At 34.3% G+C, this 25,183-nt stretch overlaps 1 protein-coding gene across 24 annotated transcripts in view; it reads left to right on the forward strand.

The window, feature by feature from the left end:
- Window positions 1-25,183, forward strand: part of TRDN (triadin) — a 238,733-nt gene that overhangs the window by 72,927 nt on the left and 140,623 nt on the right. For all 24 annotated transcript variants that reach the window (XM_068677544.1, XM_068677564.1, XM_068677566.1 and 21 more), the window contains 6 exons: window positions 1,920-1,979; window positions 4,747-4,806; window positions 6,334-6,393; window positions 9,040-9,099; window positions 10,727-10,921; window positions 15,500-15,559. In XM_068677544.1, coding sequence (XP_068533645.1) covers window positions 1,920-1,979; window positions 4,747-4,806; window positions 6,334-6,393; window positions 9,040-9,099; window positions 10,727-10,921; window positions 15,500-15,559 — 495 coding nt within the window. The remainder of the gene's footprint in view (window positions 1-1,919; window positions 1,980-4,746; window positions 4,807-6,333; window positions 6,394-9,039; window positions 9,100-10,726; window positions 10,922-15,499; window positions 15,560-25,183) is intronic.

Genomic DNA, 25,183 nt, shown 5'->3' on the forward strand with positions numbered 1-25,183 from the left:
TTGGATCCACCTTCAGCCTATCATGGGAAAGAGACAAATAGTTCATGCTTTTGCCAGCCTAGTCTCTGCTTATCCACATTCCAGGCTTCCTGCCCAGATATGTCAAGCTTGTTTTATTTCTCAAGAAGGAGCCAACTGATCTCTTTGTGTTTTTAACTTGGAGTCTGCACAAATATTAATATTTCTTTCCATTTGTGTCCTCTGTAAGTTTTTGATGACTTGAAGTAACCTTAAATTGTCCACTTTAATGTCTGCTGAGATTCAGTACATACCTCTCCTCCCCACAACACACACACACGTACACACAAAAAACAACAACAACAAAACTTTTTAAAGGGTGGTTTGCCTCCCTTACACAAGTTTGATGTTCAATGGCTAAAAGACAGTTTTCTTATTGCCAGTTTATTGTTGCACATTTCAGCTATATTTTTTGACATAGTGACTATAAGGACTGTCCAATATGTTCATGTTTAACTACCATTAACCATCACAGAACTATTTGCAAAAATCTGCTGCTGTCCCATCCAAAATTGACAATGCAGACTTGAAATATGTTGCACAGTTCTTGCACTTGTTAATACAGATGCAAACAAATAAGACCATGTTAAGAGCACGTTACAGTTTCTCATACAATTCACAGTCCAAGTTCTACAGAATATAGTGAGAGAGCAGAGTGTTTTTTCTTGGTATGCTACTAGATGTCCTAAAGCAAGTGGTTAACTTAAAGTCTGTCATTCATGCAATAATATTCATTCAATGTGATTGCTTGTGTGTTCTTCACAGCCTCTTTTTTTTTTCTTTTTTTCTTTTTTTTTTTTTTTAAAGTGTAAATTAGCTGTCCAGATTCCTTAAAAGCTTTGAAAAATCTCCTTGCACTCTCTTTCTTATGTTCTGCTAATTGTTATCAACAATGATTTGCCTGTTATGACTGGAAATGTATTTGGATAATGCAAACACATTTACCAACGTAATGAAATTATGGAATGTTTATAATGATATTTTCTTAAAGACATAGATCTATTTTTTAATGAAGAAATATTTAGCCAACAAAAAATATGCTTGTACATCTATGAAGTTACATTTGCTGCAAAGCTGATGAAATTAATGTATATAAAAATTTCACTGTATTTGTGTATAAAACTTGCAGTTGTCTTTAATCAGGATTGTGTCTTCTGTGGTTTACTTGTTGACAGAAACTTGAGCATTGCAAAGAAAATATTTTCTCCCTTAAATTAACAAAAAATGCTGGTCTTTTAGAAGTGGAGATTGGCAAGGAAAGTGTCTAAATAGATATGGATATGGAATATAACCATGTCCATAAATATGGTCTAAAAATTGAGTGGAAAACAGAGTCCACAAGGATTCAAATTTGCCTGCTGCCAGCAGGACATGTAGTTGACTGTCCTTGAAACAGCTGTTCTTTCTTAAGATACACTTTTAATAAAAGAAATGTAGTCCTATAAATCCATCCTATGGCTGAAGCAATATCTGGAAAAAAAAAAAAAAAAAAAAAAGAAAGCAATATGCTAATCATTTATTTAATTAATTAATTAATTTGTTAAGAATAGAAAGTGATGCTCTCAAGGACTGAAAATAATTTAATCCATCAGAAGTCTTAGGGCCAGGGTGCCTGTGTAATGGGACCAAACCAGATTGCACAGATTAAGGTTGCTGAATAATCTCTTATGTTGCCAAAATATTGTCCAACATATTAAGACTGTTTAAAGTAAATATTTCTCCTGGACCCGGAATTAAATATTGACATTGAGAAGCTCTATACAAGATCTAGTGTCTGTTACTCAGCCAAAATTTTACAGAATTTTTCTTTAATTATTTTGGTGGAGTAATAAGTGTAATACATAATACCTGCAGATTATGGATTTACTGTTTCTTTCCTTTTTTTTTTTTTTTTTTCCTAGTAATTCACAGAGACAAACCTGAAAAACAAGCAAAAATTGAAAAGAAGGAACCCATAAAAGGTATGTATTTAGCATTTGATACTTCTGTTTGTTTGTTTTACCAGTGGATTAAAACAGTCTGATCTATTGACTCTCAGACCCGTTTGGAAAACCCAGTTATGGATGGAGGAGATTTTATGAAAACTAGCCAGAAGGGGAATGAGGATTTTAAAAGCACTTTAGATCCATCACTCTGCAGAAAGACTAAAATTATATTCATAAATTAATGAATAAGTTTGTACTTTATTATTAACTTTTAATAAAAGAGATGCCTAGAGCATAAACAGGTGTCTTTTTATTCTTCTTGAATAAATCTAAGAATAATATTAATCTTTGGGCACGTTTCAGAACATAATGTAATGACTAAATTATATCATACAGGGCTTGGCCACTTGAGGTGTTCCACTTCAGAGACCTGACTTTAAAAAAACATTTCTCCGAGACTCAGAGGTGCTGGGGGAGAGTGTTAGAGAGGATTTGATAATTTTCTTTTGGTGTATGCCAACAACAAATTACAGGCTATCTATTGTAGGAGTCAACTTCCTTTCCACCCACGACTCATGAAAATTTTGCCTAGAGCCACCATTTAGTTTGCTTCTTGTGAGGCATTTTTGGCAAAAATGGTATTTTGTTGAAACATACCTACTTGTCAAAACACTTCAAGATTTCTACAAACATTTCCTTTACATAAAAGTTTGATTAATGAAGTCTCAGACTGGAGGAAGAAACCAACTCAGGAAGAACAAATCAACCAGAAGAAGGAAAGATTCAATATTCAACCACAGTTGATTTATTTCAGACCATCTTGTAACTGAAGTGAACGTACACCTTCTTAAATCTGTGATTGACTAGGCCTTTTTAGTTGTCTCTGATTGGACCTTTTGCATTTTATATCAATAATTTAAAATAACAAGACTGACTCTAGAGGTTAATGAGAGGCACGTAAGTTCAGGTTTCTATTAGACTGAAAATTTATTACTAGAAAATGGAGTGGTTTTAACAAGGGACTATTATTCTGAGATTTGGCAAAATGACAGAGTAGAGATTATAATGTCCCATATTATAACATGAATGTGTCATTAAGACTTGCGTTCTTTAGCAGAAAACTTGGGAGAATCTTTGATTTGCTTTGACATGAGAAGAAATTTTAATGTTTTGGAATGTTTCAAAGAACAAGAAAAAACATATCCCAAGCAAATGAAGAATAATAATTATAACTCTTAATAACACCAGCTGTCTACCCGACATTACTTGTGTCTAGATGTTATCTCAAGATGAATGTATTAGTTTTTTTTAGTGAACTGTTGCTACAATTACTGCTAAAATGCTACTGCAGGTAGAGTTTCCCTGTAATCATTGTAGTAAGATTACTTTCAGACTATATAATATATTTTAAAATTTTGGTTGTGGATGTGTCTTTCTAAGGCCAATTTCATTGTGGTGTGCCTGAGAAACCCAAAATTTTTACTGAGTCCCTGTATTTCAATTGTTTATTTTCTACTTTTGAAACATTCATTTTTCAGGTTTGGCATATAGAGTAAGTAACCCTAATTCTAACTTCTAATCAACTTATGTGATGAAGTTTAGGAAAGTTATCTAATGACATAGAGAAAGTACCCTTAGAAATGACTCAGTCAGTTATGTCAGGATCTCACTTTGAGGTATTTCATTACTGTATTGGTAAAATTAATAATAATAATAATGAGAGTTCAAATGCTCCTTGCTCTTCTACTTTTGCTTCCAGTCAGACATGGAACTCATGATACTGTGAAAAATCTTCCTTATTTTGTCCTGTTTGACAAAAGAGTTTTACTAAACTGGAATGAAATCCCCACAGGAGATAGAGTAAAAGCTAGCCTGTAGTTTCACGGGTGATTTTTCTGAAGTGCTGTTAAATCCTCATGCTTGTTTTCCATTATTTTGAAAATTATTGTCTAAAATCCTAAGAAAGGTGAGTGGAAAATATTATATGAATGGATGGATAGCATAATGCAATTTTCATTGTCAAAATGTTAGTTTTTATTTTGAAGCTAATTATGGCTTTGGGATCATCGTTTGCCAGAAACTGATCTCAGCCAGTGTCTGTTACTAGCTATCCATATCCGTTACTAGCTATCCATATCCATTGCTAGTTATCCACCTCAAGCCAGCTGGCAAGTGACAGAGACATAATTTGTGCATGTGACACTCTTATACTCCAGGACTGACAAGTCCAACTCCAGTTCTAACAAGCCTCTGCCTCATAGAAAATGGGGTGGTCCAGGTGATGTCCTACTTCTAGTATAGGCAGCAGCATTTGCTATGAGCTCTGCCTTTGTCCTTGACAGTTTTCTGGAAAACTGCCTTCAGGAACAGGCGATTGCAAGCAAGGTTCTTACTGTAGTAAACAGCTGGGGAATGGTACCATGGCTTGAAACATAAGCAGTAACTTGTTAGTCACAGCTGTCTGCTAATAACCATGTATGATGCATGCAGTACAGAAGTGCATAAGATAGCTCAAGAATAACACAGTTTGTCATTTCATCTCCTATGGTTTAACTTGGTATAACTGTTTCTGATTCTTAAGTTTGTTGTACAATGGTGGTGGGTTTTTTAGACATATGAATGCATTGTTCTAGGGTTGAAAGCTGCACTAGAAGTCCAAAAAAAATGTTAACGTTATTAGCTTAGGGATATGGTTTAGTGGGGACTGTTAGTGTTAGGTTAGAGGTTGGACTCGATGATCTTGAGGTCTCTTCCAACCTAGAAATTCTGTGATTCTGTGATTCTGTGATTTCTTCTTTCCTAGTGACACATAAAGACAAAACGGAACGGCAAGAAAAACCTGAAAAAAAAGAGAAGCATACAGGTATAAATTTCATATCAGGATTTATGTTATATTTTGGGGTACCTCAGGACTAATGTCTCCTTCACTTCCATTTATGTATCTTCTTGACTGGAAAAATGTCTCCTCTTGACTGGAAAAATGACTGGAACTTTATTAGTAAAAATTGTGATGTAGAGAAAAGGGTTTTAGACATACAAACTGACTAGCATTTTGTAGACCTTCTAGATTTTTTGTTTGTTTGGATTGGTTTGTTGTAGTTGTTGTTGGCTTGTGTTGTTTGTTTTTGTCGTTTGTGTGTGTGTGTGTTTTTGTTTTGTTTTGAGAGGGAGAGATCATAGATATTATATTTTGTACTCTGGATGAGTATAATCTCACAGTGATTTCTGAGTATTTCCAACATTCAAAACATTCAAATATGATTTCTAAGAAAATATGGTCATCCAGGAAAAACACCTAACATGAAAAGAGAAAATGTAATGAAGCAAGCCATGTTTAAAAAAAAAAAGTATATTAATATTAATAATGGTACTGACCACGGCTGTTTCATAAATATGGAATTTTGAATTATGGAACAAAGGGCAGGACTAATCCTTTAAGTAGTTAAATATTCTCTCAGTAATTGCAATGAATAGGTATCTAGCACAGCTTTATCTTTAACAATTCTAACTTTCTTTTGAAACATCAGCACAAGCATGGAGAGTACGTAGCAATGCTCATGCATACACTTTTGTGTTCTTAGTGTAAACTCATATGGCAGAGTCAAATAGGCAGATGAATGTTTTTACACGCTTGGTACTGGTAGGGTACCTCAATGCATATGAACTTGTATAAATGTCATTTCTTCACACCTGTGGACAGGTTACTGTGTAAACATTAACCTGCAAAAAAATTAGAAGATCAGAGCCCACACTAGAAAATATTTCAGACTACACATCACTCAGTGACTATTGCACAACTCAAGTGTTCTCTAAAACCTGAGCCAGAACTCTAGTCACTATAGCGTACTTTATTTCAATTTGTAAAGTAGAAATTAAAAGCAAACAAAAAGCCCCAAAGAGTATTAGTTATAATGCCATTGCAATTACATTTGTAATTAATTATAGTGTTTAATCATTCGTAGCCAGAAAAACTGTTAGTTATTATGTAGAGTTCAGAAAGTCCTTCAGAAATAAACCAAAGTAATAAACAAGAAAACTCAAAAATAATAATGAACAAAAGTGAACCATTAAACAAAAATAGTAAACAACATAAATACTCCTGACTTTTTCTTTCTTAACTACATTCTTTCATGGTATCAGAGTATTGTCAGAAAGGCCATTCCTCCCTCAGCTGATGACAGACCTCAGCGATGGTACGTGAGCCTTTGAAAGTTCTGGTCATGAGTCTTGACATCAGCATCAGATAGTGGCAGCTGATTCAGTCTTTCTGTTTCTTTCCATGTCTAGTCACGGTGACTAGATTATTCTTATGTTTCTTCTCCTTTTTCTTACACAGTTGCAACATTTCTTATTTTTAATAACCATTAATATTGTTGTTGTTTATTTCTAGCTATTCACAAAGAGAAATCTGAAAAGCCAGAAAAACATGAAAAGAAAGCACCTCCTAAAGGTAATGCTGAGTATTATTGGATTTTGTACAATTTTAGATTTTTATCACTTATATAGTTTGGAAATTGTGGGGATGGGAATTTAAAGTTTAAAACTCTTCTAGTCCCCACTATACAGTCATTGAGTGCTCTCACTTTTGCTTGAGCAGTTCTTAATCAGCCTCTGAGTGAAGTCTTGAACAGCTTTTATTACTTTCTCTGTTCTCTTGTTTTGCAGAGTTAATTATAAATCATTCTTGTGCAGCTACAGAAATAAATAAAGGCAAGGGAACGACCCATGACTATTATATTTGCAGTCTTTGATGTTTGCTTCCTCCACAATAAGATTCAGTAATTTGCCTACAGAGGCATGTGTAGCAGTGTTCAGTCTAGTGTTGTTGGAGTGCAAGACTGTATATTGTCTCTCAGTCTGTGTCTTCCACCATACCTTCATTCCCCTGCCTTTATTTTTTGTATTTTTTTCATTTCAGTACATGATTTGTATTATCTTCCACAGCTGAAGTGGCTTTGGTTAAGATTTACATGTCTACTAATTATTACATATATTCTGAAGCATTATCATGTACAAGAGCTCATTCCCAGTGTTCTGACTGATAATTCCATCTTTAGCCATGATTTGGACAGGGAGATTTAAAAATCCATTCATTTCCAATCCATTCACCTGTTGTGTCATTTTTTAAGACTAAAAATTATTATTGCGTGATTTTTTGGTTTTGGTTGGTTGTTTTTTCCCTCTGGAGTTTTCCTTTTTCTCTTTTTTTTTTTTTGTTTTGTTTTTGGTTGTTTTTTTTGTTTGTTTGTTTTTTGTTTTGTTTTGTTTTTCTTACATGCATCTCTTTTTGAAAACCAGATATTTCCATAACGAAGTTAGATTCTAGTCTTTGTATCTAATATCAGTCTTTTATGGCATTCAAATTGATGATGATGGGGCACATTAATTAATTAGGTTTGATTTTAATCTGTTCAGACAATATAGATTCAAATGTACAAATCAGGCTTTATTGGACTTTACCTTACTCTAAGTAGAAATGTGAAAACAGTAAGCAGGAGAGAATAAAGAGAGAAAATGGAACAAAGACTAGTTTTAAAGACTTAAAATAACCTGAAGGACAGCCATCATCCAGTTTGTCTTTAAAATTAATATTTGGAAGATTCTTTTACTTTCAGTGTATAACCTGAAAGTGTAGATTTTTTATTTTTTATTTTATATTTTTTATTTTATACATAAAGTGAAATCACACTGAAATAAGCTTGAGAAAATAAATTCCCACAGTGTCAGAGTAGTTTTGAAAAGCAAATAGCTTCTGAGAATCACTGAGATGCTTCTAACAAGCAGCCAGTCTGTTTATCCATTAATCTTCTGCTAGATAACTAAATAATCGCTAATGGCTTTAATGTATTTAAAGTAGCCATGAATCTGGTCACTAGCCAGAAATTTTTCTGAAGAATTAGTTTTCTTGCTCCTTTGTCCACTATTACAGCTAGGGAGATTGCTGCTGCAATCTATGATATCTAGGCTTCCTACCCTGTGTTAAGTAGTTCCTAAGCAATATGAATCCCCATGGGTAGACAGTGCTCTACAACAATCACCACCTTTGCTGCTTTTTAAGGCACATTTATGCCCATAATGTGATGATCTATCCATTGCCAGGTTAACCTTCATCTTGTCTGGGTTCTGCCCCAAACTGTATAAGATACTAGGAGGATAGGGCAGCCATTTCAACCTTTTCAAGTCCCCTAGGAAAAGAGGATTCTCTAGTCCAGGCCAATTCGAGTGAACAGGCATACCGTCTGCTGCTGTCAGCTACTTCCCTCATAATCAGGAGATTTTTTTTTAAGCCCAATAAAAAAAAGACTTACTCAGTCCCTGCTAAAGGCTTCAGAAAACTTCAGTGATATGAATGCTGTTTGAAGACACCATCTAAGAAACATCTATCTTATAAAAACAAAAACAAACTTCATTATCAGTCCGTATAGGTAGCAATTCAAAGCTGGGATTCAGTTAAAGGGGATGTTGCTTTTATGCAGTTATCACTTGAAAGAAGTGTAATTAACTGTCAAGGCTGTTTTGCTCCAGTAATATGTCTATACCAACCATGAGAGGAAAACTAGAAGTCACGACATATAGTTTCGGCACCTTTTCTGGGACATAGCAGCGTGTGTTTACACAGTGTATCCTGTGCAGACATGAACTCACTCAGGCTGGACCGTGAAGTGAGCACCAGATTTGTGGCAGTGCTTGTAGTGAGCCCAAGCTAAGCCCCTTTTTGTGAGACTAGTATAGTCACTCAGCTTCCTGTTGGCTTGAGCAGAGGAAGAACAAGCCTGTGAGCCTGTGTCTGCTCAGAGCTTGAGCAGAGCAAGTTTTTATAATCTGGAATATATAGTGTAAACATTCCCTAAATATCCCCAGAACTGTGCAACTGACTTGGTTTATGATTAAGTTATTTTAAACAGATATTTTGAAGCTTTTGACCCTTGTGAATCTGAGAAAAAGAAGATATTTACAGGGAATAATAATAATAATAATAATAATAATAATAATAATAATAATAATGAATTGTACACTTCCAGAGAAGTTTTTGTGTTTTAGCAATATTTTCTCGTTTGTTTGTTTTTTCCTAATATACAATTGTACTTATTTCTAGTAATTCAAAAAGACAAACCTGAAAGACATGAAAAAGCTGAAAAGAAAACTCCTCCCAAAGGTATTTATTTCTCCTCTCCTCTCCTCTCCTCTCCTCTCCTCTCCTCTCCTCTCCTCTCCTCTCCTCTCCTCTCCTCTCCTCTCCTCTCCTCTCCTCTCCTCTCCTCTCCTCTCCTCTCCTCTCCTCTCCTCTCCTCTCCTCTCCTCTCCTCTCCTCTCCTCTCCTCTCCTCTCCTCTCCTCTCCTCTCCTCTCCTCTCCTCTCCTCTCCTCTCCTCTCCTCTCCTCTCCTCTCCTCTCCTCTCCTCTCCTCTCCTCTCCTCTCCTCTCCTCTCCTCTCCTCTCCTCTCCTTCTTTCTTCCTTATTTTTTAAAAAATTAATAAATTTAAATTCATAAATTTTATTTTATCAGAGCAGAATATGTGTGTGAAATAATGTGTATGAAAAATCTTCTACATGACACTATAATTTGAAATAATCAATATCTCTTTAGAACATCCAGGGATTAGTTCTATGGATAATCCCTTGTAAACCTGTTGAAATTTCAGATTGGAATTAAAGTAGAGATATGAACTTCCATTACCCTGAAAAAGAAGTAGATTATGACATACACATTTTTTTCTATAACTAGTTAAGGAACTTCTTTCTTCATTGTCCAACAGTATATTTGGTCATGTCATAGCTTTGTTTGTAGGAATTATACCTGTCCATTATATCTGTTTTCTGTATATTTTCTGTTTCAGAATTGGTAGAGCTACTCAGTTTACATGTAGCTAAAATCAGTCTGGTCAGCGTAGTGACTTGATAAAAATACAAGTCCAGAGGCTTATAGAAGATGTGGATTTTGTAGCACTAGAGTTTTCCATCAAGGCTGGAGACATTTAAAGCTATGAATAAAATGTATTTGTGAACACGACACAAATATGTTTTGTTTAAAACATATTAAATTATTTTAATCTACTGTTGGATTTTCCACTAAAGTGAACTGGAAACATAATGCCAGAATCCATGTCTCAGATGAGAAAAAGCAACTGATCTATAAAGGTGGAAGGGAAAGTCTATGTCTCACCAACCTCTGTGTAGTGTCAACCACTGACATTATAGAATTTGATAATTCTGCTTAGAAAATTTGCTCTACTGCAGGGCCATTTAGTGGCCTGTCTCAGACTAATCTTTCAAATTGGGGAATTGGTGTGGAGAAAGACTCAAGAACATAAGACTCCTTGGTCAAAGGCCTAGAGTTAATACATAAAAATGACCCTTACAAACAACTGTGCTTTAAATCAACTATACTTACAACTTACAACAGTTTTGCTCTGAATTTTAAAGTTCTTCATATTTAGTAGTCAGGTTTTAATATGCTTGCTTTATGACCAACATTTGTTCCCCTAGTTTATGCCATAAAAGTTAGCATGTTGTCATTAGATTACTGTTGTTTACTGTAGCCTATTACCTAGTATCAGCCAAAAACTTGGTACAAGACTGAAGACAAAACGTGTGTATCTAACATTATCTAACATATCTAACATATCTGTTTGGCTTGGAGGAATTACAGTTTTCATCAGATCCAAGCAAGATGTTGATGATGAAAGAATGCTTCTTAGTAATTGCACAATGTAAAATAAATAATATTAAATATTATTTTGAGGGAAATGGATGACACAAAGTTTTTTCTTGATTACCTGCAGAGGAGAAGAAAGTAAAGAGCACCAAAGTGGAAGCAAAAGTTAAAAAGGAAGTGAAGGATGGAAAAGGAGAAGCAAAGATGCCTGAGAAGGTCAAGCAGACAGAGACTAAAACAACAGAAGTCGGGTTAATAAAGGCCAAACCGAAAGTTAAGGAGGAGAAAGCACTTCAGACTGTAACTAAATCGGAAAAGAAAGGTAAACAAAACCAGGAGGAAGCAGATGAAGATATTAAAAAGGTAGTAGGAAAGAAGGAAAGAGAATGAAGTTAGACCTAACAAGGACCAAAGTCCACCCATGACAAAGAAAAGAGCAGTACAAATAAATTCCAGATGAATCTCAGATTTCTAGATGGAAACTATAAGGAATAAAATAAGTTTAAATAACTGGAATGTTCTAACTGTAATGGCTAAAGATTCATTTTACATTATTCAGTTTGCATCCTACTTTACCAAGGACCAGTGTCTCTTCAGATAGGCTGGAGTCTTCATGGATTTTCTCAGAAGAATCTTAAGCAGTCTATTGCAAGTCAAGTGACTTTGGAAAATGCCTACTGTCCAAAAACCTGTTGGAAATTATGTTTTTTTTTCTACATCTGAATATGTCCTCATTTACAATAATGAAAATAGATGCAAATGAAAGGGAATTTAATCATTTCTATTACATCAGATTGTGTGAGGCATTGTCACGTAGTGTACAACATAATGATATGCCTGACTGATGTAATTTGGTGTGATGAGGTTGAAAATTTCCCCTAAAAAGCAGAGAAATGCCATTAACCTGGTGAACATGGTGAGAGGAAGAAATTAAGTGATAAAACAAGGAATCAACCCGCATCAACACAAAATGCATGTGTTAGCTGTATGCTCCTCTTTGTCAGAGTCAGCCTGGGATCTTCCATTCCCAGATTGCACTGAATGGTCCGTTGGTTTTCCTGTGGCTATTCATTGTTAATTAATAATTAATTGTTAGGTACAATTTTGTATGAACGAAGGCAGTGAGACCTGCCTTTCTGTAAGAACTGTCATACTGAAGATACAGGATTATTCTGACATTAATAGAAGAAGCTCAGCAGATAGGTGTGTGGCACACCTATCTGATACTTTCAACTGATAACCACGGGTAATCATTATGCCTGAACGTCAAAGCAGTCATCTCTGCCTGGATATCTGAATCTGCCTGGGCAGATCCTCTCAGAATTTCATAGCCATCTGCTCTGGACCCCTTAGGAGTTGTCTAAATTATACATTTCCAGAAAGCTGAAAAAAGAGTTAGAAATAGGCTCCTTTCTGACATACAAAATGTGCTGAGCTAGTATTTTTTAATATTTATTTCTGTTCTAGTTAATTTTGGTTTTCACTTGAAATGCTGGAGCCTTTGAGGCATAAAATTGAAGCAGTATCTTTCATGCTAATTGTTCTGACCAAGGGGAAAGTTCTACAAACTGTTGAGTTCTTGTTTTTTGTTTGGTGTGACAGAGTTTCAGTGCACAGTTAGACTCACTCCATACTGCTCAGGTTAAGGTTCTCAAAAAGCAACAATGTGCATATGAGGCACTTTACTCCCCGACAACAACATGTTTTTAAGTTGGGGTCAAAGATTACAGAGAGCAATAGAGAGAGGGTGTTTTGTTTTGTTTCATTTTGTTTTTCCTTTAAGTGATAAATATGAGCAAAATGATCCATCAAACATAAATCTGCTTTAGAGTGTGATACCAAGGACTGTACACTGAAATGTAGTAGGTGGAAGAGGGAATGAGCAGCAGCAGTGCAGGAAGGAAGGAGCTTCTTAAACTGTTCTTTATCACCAGAGATAGTGTTACACATTCAGTTACATTCAGTGAAAGCTGCCTTTTTTGCTTTTGTCCATTTTTCCACCACAAGCTGCTGCTGTCCAACTGGATACTCTCAGAGAATTCAGTTCTGTATTTGAGTTCCCCTTTGGCCCAAAGAGATAATATTTTTTAAGTTAATATAGGCTTGCCAAAATTTCCTGAACCTGCAGTCCTTATTTTTCCTTGCTCAAGGGAGTAGTTCTTCCAGCTTTTCTGCATTAATTTAAAAAATATAACTGTAATCACAGAAGTGTTGTTATGATGTCCCTACTGTTACATCATTCCTTAAGCAAATTAAAATTGAAAAAGATAGCTTGTCTCCCAGAGTAAATCAGGTAAGGTCAAATGACAAAGATCTATGACTGTTTTTATCAATAAGAATTTAGTCCAAACATTGAGGTGAATTATTAATGGTCAGGTGAATATCTGTGCCACTATTATAGACTTATGAAGTGAAAACTATAGTGTGAAATTCTCTTTTAAACAAGAGAGTTTAAATTAAAATGAATTTTTAGCCATGAAGCGATATTTGGAAAATCATCCCCATTTAAATTTCCTTATATTTCAGTCTTTGCTGATTGACAGAATTGGACTTTCATGGATAGTTACTGTGAACCTCATTATTTCATATACAGTAGAAATGCTATTTTTATTATTCAGTTTAATGTCCTGCCTTTTTTTTTCAAGGGCTGAGTTTCTAAATAGATATTACAATGAGAAGATTAATATGTAATCTTTCTTCTTAGGTGCAGTCAAGACTGCAGCTTCTTTTTTTAAGTTTATTCAAATTACATTTCCACAGGAGGAAAAAAAGAAAAAAAAAAAAAAGTCGTCTATTTTAATCCTTGTTTATATTACTGTGATTAAAAATCAATGAAATGGTGTGAGCTGCTAGTCCCTCAGGCTATGTGTGTATCATAACTTAAATAGATCCAGCACAGGGTTGTGGTCTGTCTTGTGACTGTCCCCATGCAGTTTATGTCCCCAGACAGTTTTGCTCTATTGCCATTTAGCAGTTTCTTATACAATGCCTGGAATAATCCAGAGTTTCTTCCCAATTGGCAGCATGGACAACTCATTTTGGCAAAAGAGGGGCAAGAAAAATTCCAGTTTGTGGGCATGAACTATGCCTTGTCGTTTGCTCTCTTGGCTAAACAATTTACTTTTGTTCATTTTATTTATTTACACAGACATAACCTGATTATCTGACTCATTGAGGCTCTATTTCCAAGTGTGTTGAAGTCAGTGCAATCACTTTGCTGAATTTAGATGGGCTTACTGAGAATACAGATATACACATACTTGTTTTCTTACATACACTCTTCAACTTTTTTTTGTCCCTCTTTCAGAAAGCACATACACTTAGGGCAGATATTGCAGCCAAATTCTTTAGATTCCTTAAGGATGGAATGGTGCCAGACAGAATGATAAATTTGAATTCATAAATACAAAAGTAGAAACCATTATGAATAGTCATTAAAGGCTTTAAAAACAGTGCTTATAGTCATTGCCCTTTGTATGTTCTGGAAAATTCATCCAAAGATCTACAATGCTGACTAGAAGTCTTACTCTTGTCACTTTAGTAACAGAAAACAGTTGCATAGGATCCTATGGACTAGTAGAAAAAAAAAATGCATAATATATAAACCCTCCTAATTTCTACAGCTGCACAGGAAATCATTCCAGAATAACAATCACATAAATGCTTCAGCATCAACTAATACTGATGCTCTAGTGAACTATGTAAGAAAACAAATAACACAATTGTATATACTTACAAATATAATTTTGTGTTTAAACCAAGTTACACTCTTTTTTTTCTTTTTTTTTTCTTTTTTTTTTTTTTTTAATTTTAAGTATTTCCAAGTTTGCATAACTTTGTTTTGAAGTTGGCAAATACTTTTTGGTTGGTAAGTGGTTTTACAAAACCACTACTAGGTGACTAGGAAGGAGATGCAACTGGAGTTGGAGAGATGCAATTTGTGTAGCTTAGGAAGTATGGAGCAACAGTCTATGACATATAGATGAATGTGCTTTATCCAAGGGCTATTGTGAACTAGCATAGCTAACCAGAGCTGGCATTTAGTCACCAGCATTAACTTTCAAATATAATGTCCCTTGGAGTTCACTGGGGCTATGTTCTATTTTCAGGCAAATTGGAGAGTACAGCAATAATGTTGCAATTCTTTTACACTCAGTTACAAATGGTAATTTTCTTCACCATTCTTAATGTTTGCAATTTTGATCAAGGTCTTCAATTGTGCCTATATAGAGAAGAAATCAACAGACAATCAACATTTCTGAAATCAGAGTTTCATTTAGATACCAAAGTCTAAATTTCTGAATAGCATAGTTTTAATATTTGGATATAATGTATGCCTTTTATATATATATATATTTGTAAATAATAGTGTTTGGAAAATAATTGTGTGGTGAAATGATAAAATTCTCTGGAAAAATCTCATTGCCACGGAAGTGTAAGTATACCGTTTATACTCCCATTCAATAAATGTATATATTGATTACACAGTTAAAGCAGTATTAACAAAATACTGTGATTAAAACGTTTATTGAATTTTCCTATTGTCTGACTGAAACTACTTAAAATGGATTCTCAAGGATATGAAAAAGTCTTTGGGCCATGCAGCTGTTTGCACAGTGCCTGTGTGGAGAGCAAGGGTGCACATTGCTGACCTGTTCCACACACTGCAGGCCAAGAGTTGGTAACTGGGGCACTAGTAGCTCTGGAGCTGGGAGACTTGAATTAGATGTAGACTATAAATTGTCTCTTTCTGAGAACATGAGTTACTTCAAGGCCAGGGAGAAAAAAATACCCCCAAAAATGTGTCTTTGCATTGCCAAGCTTTATTTTCACTGTTAAATAGAAACAAAATTTTATATTTTCTTTCTTCATTACCTTTTTTTCTTCTTTGCTCTGTTAGATCAATATGCATTCTGTCGCTATGTGATTGACATGTTTGCGCAAGGGGATTTTTATCCAGGTACTTTCCTACATCATTGAACTCTGTTCTAATATTCTTCTGTTTTCCTGAGAGTTTCTGTTCCTTTATGCATTAAAAGTGTGTTTTGTATTGTTGAAGGTCTCACAAGTGCAACAAAGAGTGTGCAAATAGGCTTAATAAAGCATAAGAGCTAATGGCTGTCTTATTAAAGCTTTTAATTTTGTCTACCATGCATGAATTAAAATTAAGGTTATGTAAAGTGTAGAGTCAATTTAAGGCCATATAAATTGCTAAAATATTCCATGCTTTTTTTTCCTTTTTTTTTTTTTTTTGGCTGTGATGCAAGAGGAAGGAGCTTATCATTAATATTGTATTGTTTTTTTCTTAACAAATAGCAAACATTAACCCCAGAATGCTTCAAGAATAGAAGAGCCGTTGTTGTTCTTCATATATAAAATATCTTAGCTGAATCATCACCTTTGTGTTTTATCTTCCCTCTTCCCATATCTCCATGTTCATCTGTTCTAATACAAACAATTCTTAACAAGCAAACAAACAAAAATGAAGCTAGAACTACCGATAATGATTGAGAATTGTCTCATAACATCACATTAATCCAATTTACCCTGACCTTATTTAATTGTCATTCTTCCTTCTGAAATCATAATGAAATCATCCTCCAGTACAAGAGGACATATGATAGAGAAGACAGAATCCTAGGAACGATAGGTAATGATATTTATGAAGAGTCAAGGATAGAATATTAAGGCACACCTTTGCAACAAGTTTACAAACTTCAGTCATTATTTGCTCAGGAAGCTCTCCACTGACATTGACCTGAATTGGCTGTGTTTCCTTATCTCTTGTAGTTTGTAGTTTGTAGTTTTGGTCTTCTCTTGGCATGTCTAGGCACAGCCAAAGGATGTAGTTGAGAAGCACAGACTCTCAAAACAGGGAGAGTGAGGACACAGATTTTTATGGAGGGAAAATGAATAACCTTGGGATTTTGCAAGGAGATGGTTTGTTTGGCTTGTTCTCAAAGAATGAAATGGAGAGTGATGATTGAATTAAAGGAGAGAAAAATATTATATCAGATTGGTCTTCATCTAGTCTCAGAGTGAGAGAAAAAAATAAAAAGCAGAGACCTTCAGTTATGTTTTGATTTAAATATATATATATATATATATATATATATATATATATATATAACTCCCTGTAGCAGATGTGATTCACACAGCTGTATCATTAATAAATCACAATGTGAAGAGTTGCATGGAGCTCTTCAAGATCACCCTCAGAGTTTTCCTGACATCTGCAAGAAGCTTTGACACGTGTCAGAGCCCTTTCTCCAGACAACTCCCTGGGCTGTTTGGTACTCTCCAAAGGCAGAGCAGACCTGCTGTTGGAAGAGAGTTTTGGAGAAGATGGCTTTTCATTTTTGACCTCTCCAGCCACAAGGAAACTGTGAAGACCATGAAGGGGAGCAGGGACTCTGTAGTGAGTGGAATTTCAGAAGATCAAAGACACAACCATCTGCTCTTGCTTTCCAATGTTTGCCTTGTGTCACTTCACTGTGCTATGATAGAGTTTTTCTGAGAAATCACAGGTTAATATTCAGTGGACATTGAGTGTCAGTGAGCCTTATGGGTAGACAAATTCAAGACCCCAGAAAGTGGAAAAAAGTCATAAAAATATTTAAATCATGTGATTTATAGGTGAAAAGGAAAAGGGTAGCTCCTTAACTTAGGATCTCCAAAAGTCCAACAGTGTCTATACTTGTAAAACAACTGCTTTTTGACATAAATTGTTTGTCTACATCTGAAGTTAAATGCTGTGAATGTTTTTTTGTGACAGAGCATGATATATAAATATAAAAAGGTAAAATAAAAGGTAAAATAAAACAAAGCCTTCAAAACAAGCTTTAGTCAATTCACAGTCTGTGAGAAACTATGCTGAAACATCCAGACCATGTCTCTGAGAAGCAAGGTAAAGGCCAGGTATGCCCAGCTTTGTGCTCCTTATAGAAATTGCAGAGGAGCGGCAATTAACACCTGTTAGTGTTTGTTACTGTTAGTGTTTGTTGCCTTTCTCAGACAATGTGCTCATTTCACACTGGCCTTTGTGAAATGAAATATGATAATTCATTTTCTTGAATACATAAATGTGGGGAACACATCAGAACACCAAGTCCCTTTAATAACCATAATATCCAATTAGCTTTACAATCTGATATATTTTATCCTTTTATCAATTTATATATTTTATGTTAAACTACATTGTCCAAACAAAGAGATCTAAGAGAAATTCAGTTAACGAATTTAATTACAGTCACCCTGACACCACAATACTTTCAAACGAGGAATCATTTATTTCTGTCAGCCCCAAGATTAAAATTTGTGAACGATATATATTATACATTATATAATGTTATATGTTATATGTTTATTATATATTATACATTTATTATATATATATATTATATAATATTATTATATTTAAATTGAAGATTCCTTTATATAGGTGTATTGCCTACTATGTAGATTATTTTCAATATTTACACTCTATATGAATTTCTATCTTATTGACTTTCATAAGAGGAGTATCCTGCTCATTACATTCTTTGGGCACAATACATGGATTAGTCAATAATAACAATGCCATTCAGTATATATTCTTGGATGGTATTTTTGGAATTTCTGTATTAGTGAAAAGATCATTTTATTTACTGGCAACATTATCTGATTTTAGGTTTATATAAATTTTATCCAAGAGTATAAAGAAGAGCAGACCATTTAACATAGCGTTTGTAGTTACCATATAATTAACAGCAACACTTAGATTCTTACATTTCATTAATTATGTACACATTTTAAAAGATTTAAATACATTTTGACAGTAACCTGAATAATATGTTGGACGTCAGTTTAAACTCTTGCTTTGATTTTAAGAAGTGAAGCTGAAATGTTGTTCATTTTCTCTAAGCTTTATTTTGTTACTGTAGACTTACCTTTAAAAATGAATGAAATATAGGTACACTGTACACAGTGGATTCATTAGAAACTATAGAAGGGGAAATTCTTGCTAAGCTGATTCATGAAGCATCCACATCCACTTTCTTATTTCTCTGGCCTGCATTTGTCTCTGACTTTGAGTATTTTCATGCAAATCTTCCTGTAAATCCCAATAATTACATCAATACCAACTAACTTCCAAGACTTAAGTTTTACTTTGTGTAAAAGAGAGTATCTGAGGGTCTCAGCCTTTTACAATAAAAATGAGTGGAGTTTTAGCCATAAGCTCAGGAAGATTTCACAAGGTGAGAAGTACAAAACTCCTTTTTACCACTCTGCTCACCTGTTTTCCCTGCAGTACTTACCATCTCGCTTTACACAGAAGAGTAGAAATATTTCTTGAACTACTCTGGCAGATCAAGAAGTTGTTCCAATGAACAAGTACCTTTTCTTTGCAGCTACCTAAAGTGAATTCTTGTGTGTATCTCTCTTTTTGCATGCCCACCTAAGCATGTGGTTCTGCATGTTGCATACTGCTTAATTAAGCAATAAACATCTCTTGGTTATTTTGTCCTAATGTGGCACCTTTTTTTTGCACAGGTATACTGTATATTCATGTTTGGATTTTTTATTTTTTAATTTGGAAGTCTTGGAAATTTATTTTAAGTAATTAGTTTTACTGTGTTTCAGTTTTGGTTAAAAAACTTGCATTTCAATACCGTGGCCTCACTAATGGTTGATTTTTATAGTTACCTCATTGACAACAAAGATCATGGAAAATCAGAAAGTACAGCTGTGACATTATTTAGATATTAGCATATCTAAAATCTTTGCACTGAAGTATCCAATTACCAAATGGAGCTTTTACCACTACATGACCATCTCCAATACTAGGTGGGCTGCAAAAGAATGTGTCCATAACATTTCCTTTTATCAATATGTTTATTGTTTATATCCATGCCAGGGGCTAAAAGCCAAAGTAATGTAGACAATCTTGTTAATCTTATACTGTTGAAAAAATATTTGCACTGAAGAAACTCAGGTTTTCTGGCACTGTGAGTGTCCCTATAGGGTAAAATAGTCATCCCATCATCTCATACATTTCTCCCCCTAGGACACATATGGTTATAGAAAAAAAATATATATATACATATTTATAATAATAAAATAATTTTAAAATTAAATTAAATGTTAAAATTAAAATGAAGTGAAATAAAATAATAAAATAAATAGAATTAAATTAAATTAAAAATGCTGTTAATAAATTCAATTAAATTGTGGCCAGAGTCCATGAGGAATCCTATAGCCTGCTTGGTCTTGGAAAAAAGTAACAAATTGAATGACCTCCGGTCTATAATTTTCTTTTACAAGACTTTTCTCTTCTTTTCCATTGTCAAGAGCTATTCAGTCAAAGAGCAGGGATTATTTCTGTAACACAAATGTGGTAAGAGAATTGCAAGTCAGTGTTTGTATGATACTTGCCACATAAAATGATTTATATAGATACTGTTATAAAATACATCAATATTGTAAGATCTTGGAAGTGATATTTCTCTATAAGATCTTAGAGCATTGAATACCTAATTTTGAAAGTAAAATTGTCTGCATTTACTGTGGGTGGGCTGTAGCACTGGATTTAAATACTTGCCCTCTGCTGTACAGATAGCTAAACTCTTTAAGCTCTTGAACTATTTTTAAGTGTCACTCCTGCTTGATTAAAGACTAGAATGTGTTGTGGATATATCAATGACAAGGTCTAACTTTTCACCTTGTTACATCAGATTTACGTGGGGGTAACTTTGATATGAGAGTAGTTCATCTGGGGATGTAATTGATGCACTACAATTGAAAAATCAGTCATAATAAATAAGTAAATAACATATCTGCTTCTTATTCAGAGAAATTATGCATGAGAAACTGTAGAGAGTTATAGGCTTTCATGTTTGACAGAGCACTAAAGAATTTTATTTTTTTTTCCTAGAGATGCTTTCTAATGCTCCCTACTCAATAGCCCTCTCCCCTAGAGAAAAACAAACAAACAAACAAACAAACAAAAAATGTCATTAGTGAAATGTTAGAATGAGAGTTTTAGAGCTGTGAAAATTTTATAGTTTTACTTTTTAAGCAGACAGGGCACCTAAGAATTAATTGGTCTTTTCCCTCTGAGGGCAGTACTGTACCCCAAAATTTACAGAGATTTCATTTTCAGAGCTGATGGTTAATTGTCCATATTTGTTTATGAGGAAAAAAAAAAAAAAAAAAGTTTCTATGATGAAACACTGATCAATACTTTTGTCTCCATTAATGACATAAATGGAGATGATACAATAACAGAAGCATTTATTCCACTAATAATCTTCTGGGAGAGTTCTGATTACTTTTCAAATAGTCTGAAAGGAATGAAGTAATAAAGAGTAATTTTGAATATATTTATGAGAAGTTGAACATTGTTTTAGTTATTGAAATGTCTAATTTATTAATGAGCAAGTTTTGAAATACTTTTAGCTGTCATTTAGAGTCTAAATATTGCATCTTTACATTTCCATTCAGTTATGCAAAACTCTGAGATGTCCACTGGTGTCATTTTAATTAGGTTCTTGTCTATGACTCACCTATCACCCCAATAGCTGTGTCTGTTTGGGTAAACTCTGAAATGACATTGATCTTTTAATGGGGACATTATCAGCACATAATTCTGACACCATCCCACAGAGGCAAAACAGCTATCCATTATTCCCTGTTTATATCATCCCACTGTGAATCAGAGCCAGATGCTGGCACATGAAGCAGCATCTGTCAACACTGTTATGGCACTTTATTGTAACTTTGCCAAAAAAATTTCAAACAACTTTCACTGTCTCAGAAGCAGCTACTCAGGGAATGCTTGGCATTCTTATTCTGTAGACGGGGATTGATTTGTTTCTTTAATAGCTCACTGCAAGCCACTCTGAAGAGTCAGCTTTATGTGATTTAAATGATGCTAGATCCTTGATTTTAATAGAAATAAACCATTCTAATATGGGATGGCAAAAGAATCAACTACTTTTAGAATATACTTCTGAAACTCTCTTAGGGCAGTTAACTTCCAGACATGTATCTCTCAGCTTTAATGGAATGGAAGACAGTTGAAATCTATGCAATGTGCCCTTTAAACGCTTTTTGAAGCTGAATACACTGAACCATAACAAAGAAGGAAATGTGTACAGTGAAGTGCTTCCAGTTTCCTTTTGAATTTTTTTTTGTTAATGGCAAAATCTTTAGTTCTGTTATGAGACTGAGAGAAGTTACTCTCTTCAGCCAGCTATAGATTCTCTGTTGTCTCTTGTGTCAAAGAATTAAGCTCGATTTTAACAGGGATGCTACCTGGTCATCATACCTCACAGATAAGAAGAGCACAGGCAGTATCTTCAACAAGATATATTGTCTTGGAGTATTTCCAGATTAGCATTAATTCCTCACCTTTTCTGTTCTGAAAACATGTAATGCATGTTCAGGTAGTAGTTCAGTTTCCTTTCTTTTGTTTCATTTTGTCCTTCAGTACACTCTGTACTAGGTGAAAGAGTAAATTGCACACAGAGTTCAAAAGGAGACAGAAGACTGCTCCTCTGTCTCCTAAACAGCTTATGCTCTCCCTTACTTACCACCTCCTTCTGCAGATATTCCACAGCCATAGTGGCAATTGGGTGTGGTAGGTCCATTCCTTTCACCTTCCTCTGTTCTGGTTCTTCTTGTTTTTGCTTTACATCATTTTCTTTCTGCGCATATTTTGTCAAAAAAAAAAAAAAAAAAGGATGCAACTTCCTAACATACACCTGGAATGAGTCAAGACTGATTTTTTTTTTTTCTTCGTCAAGAAATGCTATTCTTCCTTTCAGTAGTTCAGTTTCCTTCCTTTTGTTTCATTTTGTCCTTCAGTACACTCTGTACTAGGTGAAAGAGTAAATTGCACACAGAGTTCAAAAGGCATTCAGTGCCCACACACGGCATTAAACCTAAACAATGCTTTTATCTTTTTCAGTTAAGCTTGACAACAGAATCCTTTCTTTGCATGTGATATTCACTCATATAATTGCTGGAGGTTGCAGAGCACTGTGTTTCTAGGCAGCAGTTATTTTGTGAAAAACCATACATGGCTCATGATTTTAGTCCTGGAATATTTTGGTGGCATATAGTGTCATCTTTATGTAGAACTGCAAAATGAAATGTTTGCAATTCATTGCACCTCACTTAGATATCCAGAAGTTAATTGCCAAACTCTAACCTTTAGCTGTTTTTATAGCCAATAGTATGAAATGGAGGCCTCCAGAGTACAATTTCATCCCAACAGAGATGCCTAAGATAGAAGCAATGAATCACCTTTTAAAGGTACAAATTTTTATCCATTGACTATAAATGGATCCCTTGGGTGACTTCTCTAAATTTAACTGTCTGAACTTTTAAGTGTCTAAAGCTGGTTGAGAAAGAGCCTACAAACATTCTAGAAGTATACTAAAAATGTTCAAGAAAAGGTTTAATTTAAATGAAGATATAAAAAAAATGTTTTTTTCATATAAGATTTCAAATGGCATTATTAGAAGTAGCTGTTGGTTTAGCCAAGAAACCATCAGTGCCACTCTGAAAAGTATGAAAAGTTGAAGAAAGGATAATAGCATTTTGTGAAAGACAGAAGGGTAAAAGAAAGAGGGAAATAATTTCTTGGAAGAATTTGGAGACTATTCACATTCCAAATGTGCCAAACAAAAGAAAAAAAAAAAAAGGAAAAAAAAAAAAAAAAAGAAAAAAGAAAAGATATATTGTATTTACAGCTTTGACTAATAGGATTCAAGCCACAAAAATCATAGAGGAGGCCTGCAGCACAAGGGTTGGAACTTATGAAAACAAATCCCAGGACTATTTTCCAGGAATCTTTTTCCTCTACAGGAAAGAGAATATTTCCTGGGAAAAGGAAGCAGAGCAGAAGAATCAGAAATTAGCAAAATGGGGTTGGATAAAGTGATGATTATTTCTAGTATTAGAATTTGTTTGCTCCAGTATATTTCATCATCTTTCCTATCATTTACCTGAAAGCATCTTTACATGATATTGTTTTAACCTGCATCATTTTAGGACATGTATACCGTTTTTCTGTAGAAACCACATTTGATGAGAAGTTTTGCATCAAACCTAGTACCATCACGTTATGAAGGATGTTTCACAGTTCTGTATTATCAATATGTCATCCTCTTGTGATTCTCTAAAATATTATAGCCACGGCACTTTTAGAAGTAAGAGGAAGATTATCAATAAAACAGAGCCTAACATTACAGGTAATAGGTACTTAATGCCTACCTAATATTTAGCTCTCATTGATTTCAGTGGGAGTGAGGAACAGGAGCTAGTAGCCAACACCTCTGCACAATTAAGCTCTACTCCTGATATTTGATCTAATAAAATCTTTCAGCTTTTTTTCCCTCTAACTTCAAATTGTGTTATTGAAATACTAATTTCAGAAAAATGGTCATAGATTCACTCTCTTAGGTGATGCTCAGCTATAGACAAGAAAAGTAAGAGTCGTTTTCCTTTTCTTCTTCATTCTGTTAAAAAAGTTAAAAATTTTAACTATTTTTTGTGATCACATCCATTTGGGCTCAATTGGACTTCCAGTGCTTTCTGTACTAAATTAATTTCATCGAACTTCTCTAATTGTAGTGAGGGTTTATAGCATCTGTAATTTGATTTTATTAATGCCAGACTGTCATTGTTTAGCGAGACATGACATATGCACTCTTTCTTGAAGACAATTTAAAGTTTTAGCAGTCCTAAAGTAACGTCTAAATAGTTTTCTGACTTTAGCACTGGATGTTTCTGAGATGTAGTTGGACTAATGACAGTTGGAATTATGCTATTTTACAGATAAACCAGATTCAAATAACTCATAAATTACTGAGCAGTGATCCCATTGCATACCAGTGTCTATTGCCTGTCAACATAATTTATTAGTCCCTTCCATTTTGTTTAATTGTTAGCAGCAAGTATTTAATTGCATGGTTTTCTTTTCTCTGTTTTAATTCTTTTTCTGTGGATATTTCGTATTGAGAAAAGTATGCATCTATACCAACTTCAGATATTCATGTTAATCATGCTAGGGATCACTGTTTATGAGACCACTTTATTAAGGTTATTTAGAAAGAGAGGGAAATGCTGAATATGTCTTTTCATTTTATAAAATGCTTTTCCAGTATTTTTGCACTCCAGTATGCAACAATAACAACCTATAATTTTCATACAATAATCCATTGTTTTCACTGCCCATGGACTCAGCTCTTTGAGATCTAGCTTTAAATATTTCTAAACATAACATGTAGGGTTATCTTTACCTGCTAAATGCAGGTGATAAGTAGCAGAAGGAAGTGGAGATAACAGAGGGAGCTGAGTAGCATGTGATGATGACATAATACAGAAGCAAACTTACATAAGTTGGTATTAATAAACTTCCCACTCATTTAACCCATGGTCATGCTGAGTAAAATTTGCTTCACAATGTACAGTTCAAGTATGGAGAAAAGACTTGCCTCCAGCCATTACTGGTGACATAATGAAGTGGGATGTTGCAACATTATAAATTTGACATTTCATTTCAGTTTTCTTGTAAAGTCAGGAAGGACTGTGTGAA

Source organism: Anas acuta, chromosome 3 (assembly GCF_963932015.1).
Source record: "Anas acuta chromosome 3, bAnaAcu1.1, whole genome shotgun sequence".
In the NCBI taxonomy this organism is placed as follows: Eukaryota; Metazoa; Chordata; class Aves; order Anseriformes; family Anatidae; genus Anas; species Anas acuta.